Consider the following 8582-nt stretch of genomic DNA (forward strand, 5'->3'; position numbering starts at 1 on the left):
GTCAAAGCTCATGGTGGTTTCCATGCTGGAGCACTGCCAATGTCTCACCCATTGTCATCACTCGAGTTACTGATCTTGGCTGTTAAACCTCCCTACCACATTTCAGTAAATTTATACATGTGTTAAAAACAGCGAGGAAAGATGAGACAGAACTTTTACACTGCAAAAGGCCAAAGCCCTTGAGTGCACTGTAATTAAGATGGGTGCACATGCATGAGCCATGGACACAGAGTGTTACAGAATGATTACAAATATTCAGACCAGCTAATCATGCTCTCAGAGAAGACTAGTGACTCTGTTTTAACTGCTTTTTTTCCTTTATTCCCCTTCTCTTTGGAGTTTGAGAGCCTTACTGATTATTCTAGACAACAAAGATAAGGATATGCTTCTTTCTGACAACAGTATTTTTTGGTAACTGTGAACATATCAGAACAGCACACAGCTATTGAAGAGATCTGTCAAGGTATGAAGGCTTCTACATTCATTTTACAGCTTAGACATAATGTAGTTTAATTGAAAAAATGTCTTTTCTGACCATGTAGCAATGAAAGACAAAACAACACAGAATCGACCAGTCAAGAGACATTGAAAACTGGCAGCTGTACCTCAGATAAAGGCTGTCAATACAGTTACAGGATGCTGGCAGTTAAAGAGAACCCCTCTTGCTTCCTAAGGCCAGGAAACTGTGACTGTATAGCCACATGAGACCTCAAAACTTCATTAAAATTGTCCATTTTCACTCTATAATGACACTATATTTCTCACTATTCTGAGCTAGATGTGTTTATTTCAGAATAATGCATTAGCCCCTATTTTTTCTCCGTATATTTCCAACTCAAGTAACGTTGACCATTTGAAACCATTCAAGCATTAGACTTTCTAAACTAATTTCTAAAAAGTTAAACAGTATTTCTTGTTATTTTTCTGTATTTCAAACTATAAGCTCAACTGTTAAAAAAACCCACAATTAATTCAAATTTAATAAAGAACAGCCTCTAACATTAGCTTTCTCCCTCTCAAGAACACACAATGCTGCCTTTCTTTCCCTCAGACACTTTGGCTCAGTCCTTTCAGGCTGCTGGCCTCTCTTTGTTTGCTCTGACTCTACACTGCAGGATCTGCTTATGCTAATCATTACTGTAAAAAAAAAAAAAAAAACTTAGCAAGCATTAACTTTCCAAAGAACAGAATATTTTTGTGCAATTCCAGTATCTTCATCCCAGAACACAAGATATGATTCCAACAGCACAAAGTCACATCTTCATTTTTTAGATTTTTTTTTTTTTCATTTATACCACACTTTTCAGAAGCTGCACTCTGCCACTGAAGCAGAGAAGAGACAGGTTCATAAGACATGTTCAGGTTTAACTGCCATAAGTGGTAATAGTGAACACCTAAATTGTGAGCCAGATCTGCTTACTTAAAGTGCAGCCTGAAGTCATTCTGCATAAGGGAATAAACTGGGTCCCCTCAATATTATGCTACAGATGCTGCCATTTGCACAAAAGGAGGAAGACTTTTTTTTGTGGAATAGGTTTGACCCCTACACTCCTTGTCTATAACCCCAAAGGACTTTGCCCAGTTCCCAAATAAACACAGTCAGATTTAACAAGCACATTACTGAAGTCAGCATCAAATTTCTGCATTTTAGGACTACAATATACGTATCAACTCAGTCCAGACCACAAAAGAGATTTCCCTGTCATAAAAGTATAACACCTTGAATTTTAAAAGCTAAAGAAACACTTGCTACATTACCTTGTATGTGTTTCATTGATGTATATGACATTACGTAGACCCAGAGAGGGAATACTAGAATTGAAGAAGTTATCCTGTAAAACCAAGAAAAAAAGATTGATGGACTATTTCATTACATAAAAATAGCTTTGCCTGTTACACTCATCATAACATTTAAGATACTACAATGTTTTTCATTTGTACCATAATCAAAGCCAAAATCGGAATGATTGAACCTGCCTATAAAGCACAAAAACTTCTAAAACGAAAATGGAATTCAAATCACTATTCTCAAGTCCAATACTTTCAAAGCATTTTCTAGGATTTACTGTGTGGTTGTACTGGTTACACTCTTCAAGCCACAACATTTCATCAGATTCTGATGTAATATAAACCAGGACTTGTCATAATGCAGAACTCATCTTTGAGACAGAACTTTGTTAAGTTACACACTGGGCATTAGTGTAACCACGAGCATTTGACGCTCAGCCTGTAGCATCCAGTTTGCCAGCAGATCAAGCATCATGGAACAACAGCCCAAGGGTCAGGATATCCATCCATGGTTAGGTGGCAAATCTCCACATTCCTGCTCTGCCTGAACAACAAACTCAGCCCATCCTTGTAGAGCCTTGTTACAGACTCCACATGCCAAGGTATTATTAACGGGGATGAGTTTAGGAGCACTTCCACAACAAATACTCCTTAGCAGGAAGACCTAAATTCTACTCTTCCATAGTCCAAGTGAATACCTTGACCAAGAGGCTGATTTCTTTCTACCCAAATGATACAAAATTATAAAATTGGTACCTTGCCAGCAGTGGACTACAGCCAAAACTACTGAACTGTACTTGACAAAGAAGACAAAAAAAGGACAGCAAAAGAGAAAGATGGTCACCAGCAACAGCAAAACTGCAAAACAGCCTCACCACCAATTCTGCAATGGAAGTCAGGTAAGAGTCACTTATCTGTATTTTGTTCAGGACACACCATTTGCCACAAAATTAATATATATGACTGTCCTATATTATTTGCAAATCAGGTAGAAATTATGTGCTACAGTGAGAGCAGAGAGTCTTCTGCTCCCTGCTAAAACACAACTGTGCTGTACAATAAACCAAGTCTTGCTCTAAGGTCTTAAGAGGAAACTTCAATGTTATGCTGATTTCTTTGACAACACTGGTGATTTTTTGTGGATCTTATAAGCTGATGACATGTTCTGGCAAAGAGAAGCAAAGTGACTTGTTCTTGGTCTCCCAAACAGTCAGCAACAAAGTTAAGTACCGCTGAATGCCAGTCCATACCTGTCTATACCAGTGCTCTAAGTGTCAAGTTAAACCTCACTATGAAACTCATCCTGCAGTGGTCCTGTCATACTTTAGCTTTTCCATATTTAACTCTTCTCCAACCCTGTGTCAGGCAGAGCATGTGGTTCTGAGACCAACTGAGCCAGTACAGGATGTCCCTGCTGGCACAAAGAAGCCCAGCTCCCACCACAATATCCTGGCCTTTCCTGGTGATCTCTACACCTCACCTCTTAACTTACAGAACTCTAGCATTCATTACACCCTTTAATGTCCCAACTTCATGCAGACAAGACAAAAAACTAATTTAATAAAGCAGGTAGTTTTCTGCTTGGTTAGTGAACTTGATCAGCCCTCAGGAGAGCAGGAAGGAAAATGAGAGGGAGAAGCAACACTTTCTGCTCTCAGCATTGGCAAGTTGTTAGTTTGGTGAGCACACTTAAGGAAATTTGCCCCATTCATTCCCTTTCCTTAAGAAAAATAATGAAAAGGCAGCTCCAAAAAAAGTATTTGGAATCTAATGAGAGGATTATCTTTGTTACTGTCTGTGCAAGGATGGTATTTTTTTCCTTACAGCAGAAGATAACATAGGGCTCAAGAGGTCACACCCCTTTCTTAAGTGGGATCTCAGTATAGTTTAATTAGTATTTTATTAAATGGACAAAATACAGAGCAAGACTTTTATTTTTAAAACGTAATTCCCAGTTTGAGAGGAACAGTGTAATCACTAACAGGCTAATTACTAAATATATAAAGCCCTAAGCTGAGGATTCGCACACACCTTTTTCTAAGTCAAAATGCTTGTCTGTTTGAAGTAGTCTCAGTTTATTTAATTGTTTGTCTTATTGCTCATATAATACACAGCCTTCACAATACATTTGGATTTCTATACCACATCTATATGTCATTGCTGCAATTTTCTGCTCTGGCAGAGGAATAGTGAAATAACTTCTCTTTGGTCAAAGAGAGCAGCAAATGTTCCCTCTGGCCCAGCCAATGCAGGTATAACTGAGTGCAATCTACAGCCTGGCGTGTACACACAGCCAAATTACACAATGAATTGGTTGCAAACTGTACTGTGCCATTTATCAGCATTTTGCATCTTGAGCTTAGAGAAAACCTGCCCAATGCAGTTCAATGAAGTTCACATTTTAATTCAGCTTGCGCAACCTCTCTAGAGCCACCATCTTGATACTGTTCCCAGCAGACAAATATCCCCACTATCACAACTGCCAGTCCTTGTTTCCTTGTTTCAGGCTGGGCAGAGAGGCAAGCAAACAGCCAGGTGTAGAAAATTAACTTGTTCTCTCAAGTACAAGACTAAGCAAGTTGGAAAGGAAGCATACTGCTTAGCTCCCAATCTGTATCTATCCTGTGGATAGAGAATGAAAGTGTCCAAAAAGCAAGCTTTCACACTTTGATATGCTCCAAATTCCCATTATTAACCTAACACACCAGGTAATTTTGCTATCCCACTTCCTAGTAATAATTCTGACGAGCTGGAGAGTTTTGTGCAAGGAGTGAGTCCACACTGAGAAGTGTGTGCCATCTTTTAATTCCATGACCAATAAAACATAACCACAAACAACAGTGAGAAACTATAGCACTTTATGAAGTAAAAACATTGTGACCTTAATTCTGAAAGTAAGGAAACTACTGCAACTTCATTATGCTGCAACTATGCATTATTGTCAAACATAATCCATTCCATAATCTTCTTACCCTGCTCTGGGGAGTGCATACATAGCAGCATCGTCCCACAAATGGCCTTTTCCTGCTCAGCAGAGCCTCCTTCCATCTTGAAGTGGCAGATCGGAACAGAGTGGGACGAGAGTTACACTCCCCCTGCAGAACAAAAGACCACTGTGGAAATATGCAGAAATATGCGTCCTACTGTGTATGAAAAAGCTTTGAGGAAGGGGAGCTGCCAGACACACAAAAAAATACCACTCAGTTACATAAAGGACAATTTTTCTCAGTGTTTTTTTGAAATTTAAAAAAAAAATAAAAGGAAAATCTCAGCGTTGTACTTATGTATCTAAGCATTGCTGCATGGGCTGACACAAAATTTTAAAAGGAATGATAACTGTAATTAAGAAACACCAAAAAACTGCCAGCCGAGAAAACAGAAAGAAATTAACAGTACACTACATTCTCAATAATATAAAAATGCTTGCAATATGAGCAATGTATTTTAAGGTTCCAGTGATTATCACCCTGTAAAATTGCAAGAAGTCTCAATGTATCCAAAATATTAACTCCATGGACTCTGTAGGCACTTTCAGCAGTTTCATGCAGAGTGATATGAAAAAGGAACCCCTGTGCCTTCTCCAAAGTTACATTGTCTATCTGAAGATTACAGAACAAATAATCCAGAGTGACTGCATTCACAGAACTCATTCTCTGTTATGACATAATGCAAAAATTGTAGTTAAGTATATTTTCAAAGATTTTGATTGTTTTCATTGAAGTCTACTGAATTATTGCTTGTCTGAGAATGAGAACTGGGTTGCCACTTTTAAACCACGTGTTTTATTGAGAGGAAAGTTAATTCCAGTATTAAAAGAGAAGTTACAGAAACAAAACAAACCAAACCCAAAATGTTGTTTAAAATAGAACTTTTAAGTGGCAGAGCAACAGGGTAGAGCCAAGATTGGAAGACACAAATACAGATCATCACATACTCAACCCAGTGAGAAACTCCCAGAAAGTAAAAAGCAATGCTGAAGATACTTAAAAACTAAGTTGTGTATCACATTTGGCACGCAGCATGAGCTGGCAAATATTCCAAGGCTAACTCTTCCATCTGAAATAAACAAGTATCAAGATGCTAAGCCTGCCATAATCCCTTCTCTATCACCTTCTTTAATGCTAACTCCAAAACAAACCAACTTTGTAACAATGCCATCTACCTTCTGCTTGCCTCCAACCCCAGAGGTATCTCTCCAGCATTTTCCTACAAAATCTCCTTTCTATCTCTTCTGACTTGCCTGCTCTTATTCTCACAGACCTCCTGGTTATTGCAGCTTGCTGTTCCACGGAACTTAGATCTAGCTAGATAGAAATCCCACCTGCCAAGACATCTGCCCTTTCCCTCAACTCTGATCATTTTCCAATTCTTGTTCTGTATCAAGTTCAAACTCCTCCTTTCCAGATCCATGTCTAATTCCTCCTGACTTATGCTGCTAAACCAGCTACCATCACCCCAGTTCCCATGTGGCTCTTTTGGCTCCACCCAGACCACTCACTGCCTCCTCTGTCCCCTCCAAATCCCAAGACTCACTCAATGGAGGACACAGACTTTTAATAGGCTCCTTATTTATATCCACCAATCTTTTTCTGCCTCCTGGACTGCATGGAAAGCTCCAGCTTTCATGTCTATATGACTGTGGAACTTCAGTATCAAGCTCCTTTTCACCTGTACACTTTACACTACATCACCCAGAGGAGCAACAAGCTTCCTATTTGACTTGCTGTTTGACTTTGGTTACTCCAGAATGGGATTCTGTGCATTTACTGCTTTATATATATATATATATATAAATATATATATATATATATATATATATATATATCACTAGACTTTGACAGGAATTTTCCTTTGTAGCAATGTTACTCTTTGGCACAGAATTGAACTGTTGGTTCCTCCTTACATTTCAAGTTAAATTAAAACCAAGCTGTATCATGCATGAGAGGCATAATTCCTTATCTTTGTTCTTCATAACAATAAAAAGTCCGCCTTCAACTTGAAGAAATAATAAGATAAATATGGCCAGTAATAGTTTTTACTTACCCACTCTTCACTGGAATGCTTACATCTACTGATGCTGCAGTCTGCTGAGGTGGACAAATAGGAAACATCTATTGTTCCAAGGGACAAAGCAGTTTCATCCATGACACAGGAATTGAACTGAAGATCACAAACTGCAAAATAATAATATGTGCATATATATATATATATAATTTTAATCTGAATATTCATATATTTATAGGCATGCAATATTTATGTGCATGCATGCATAGAAACACATGTCTAATTTCAGTGACAGGCATCTAGCAATAAATTAGCAAACTGATATTTTTTTCACCTTTCAGTAAAAGTTCATTTCCAAAGATGCTTCCTTGCAGCTAGAAATTGGCATTTTGATATGCTAAAAACACCAGCACATTTGACTTCCATAAACACAGCACACAAACCAGCTTCCTGCACGCTTTTCTCTCCCTGCTCTTCTTCCCATAACAGGTCACTACAGCCCCTTTGTAATTTTCCACTGTTCTTTACTGCACGCTTTAAACCCTGCAGCCGTAAGGATACGCATGTCAGACACTTTCCTAAGTTTACTATTCTCTTGCACTCTGTGACCTTGCTCTTTCATAATTTGCTTCTCAAGGACACCTATCATCTACAAAAACTGTCATTAATGTTCTCACCTAATCCCACCTCACGGTATATTTTATGTGTCTGGTCTAGCTGTAGTCAAACCAGTTTGCAAATTCCTCGGGAAGAAGGAGTGCTCTATAAAAAAAGCACACCTCTAAATGTGAACACGCTGCTGACAAGTGACATTTCGGTCTTGTGGGATTAAAGAACAGAAATCTAAACTTGAATTATTATTTTGAAATTGAAGTTTTGTAGCTCATATAAGCACAGTAAATCATTCTCTCTTGGCCAAAGAAACAAGGAAGGGCAAACATACTAAAACAACTTAGTGTTGTACAATGTGTTTGCAAAAGACTAAAAATTAAATTGCTTTGTTATTGAAAGCCACCGAAATAGGAATCCCAGCACTTTCACCGAGTGAAACTGTAAAGAGGTAATACCTCTTCTTCCGTCTGTCACTGCAAGGAAACTTTTGTGGCCAAGCTGTGGGCCATCAGGAATGAGACTGCTCCCACACAGCATGATAAGCTAACATCTGCAACAGCAAGACCTAAAACTTTAGTCCAACGTTTTTTCCTTTCTTAGCGCCTTCCCCAAGTTGCCACAAACCCATCCCGTAACACCTGCACGCACAGAGCTCCCACCACAAACTGGACTCTGAGCCAGTATAACCATGCAGACCATGCATATCCACAGCCTAAGTGCCTAAGCCATCCCTTTATCTTTGCCGGCTCTTACATTCAATCCGCCTTTTACTTAAATTAGTCCTCAGTCAAATTACTATCTAACTCTCACAATAAATACAAAAAAATGCCCGGAAACCTCAAACGCTGGAACCGAAATGCGTGCCCCTCGTGCTCAAGGTGACCTTGGCTGCACCGGTACATACAAAAGATGAAGTTAAAAAAATACGCAATTAAAAGCCCGTTTGAGCAGCAGCAGCCGCCGCATACCTACCTGTGAGCCAACCCGCCCCCCGAGCGCCCGCTCCCCGCTGCGGCGCTGGCGCTGTTCACCTGCCGGCCACCGCCATCCCCGCGGGCTCCAGCAGCGCTCCGGGCTCACCAGGGCTCCCTCAGCAGCGCTCCGGGCTCCAGCCCCGCCGCTCACCAGACCTGCTATAAATAAAACCGCGGCGCTCAACGCGGTGGGGGCGCGCAGCG

The 8582-nt window shown here is 39.7% G+C and overlaps 1 protein-coding gene across 5 annotated transcripts in view; it reads right to left on the reverse strand.

The window, feature by feature from the left end:
- GPAM (glycerol-3-phosphate acyltransferase, mitochondrial) overlaps nt 1-8582 on the reverse strand; it is a 47193-nt gene that overhangs the window by 21111 nt on the left and 17500 nt on the right. For 2 of the 5 annotated variants that reach the window (XM_015632982.2, XM_015632979.1), the window contains 3 exons: nt 6832-6962; nt 4761-4883; nt 1759-1832 (listed from right to left, as the gene is read on the reverse strand). In XM_015632982.2, the coding sequence (XP_015488468.1) occupies nt 1759-1832; nt 4761-4883; nt 6832-6933 (299 nt within the window). In that variant the 5' untranslated portion in view covers nt 6934-6962. Of the gene's footprint in view, nt 1-1758; nt 1833-4760; nt 4884-6831; nt 6963-7126; nt 7276-8376; nt 8538-8582 lie in introns of those variants that run through there. The other 3 variants (XM_015632980.2, XM_015632981.1, XM_015632983.2) reach the window with 3 other exon arrangements.

The sequence above is a fragment of the Parus major genome, chromosome 6 (assembly GCF_001522545.3).
Source record: "Parus major isolate Abel chromosome 6, Parus_major1.1, whole genome shotgun sequence".
Classification (NCBI taxonomy): Eukaryota; Metazoa; Chordata; class Aves; order Passeriformes; family Paridae; genus Parus; species Parus major.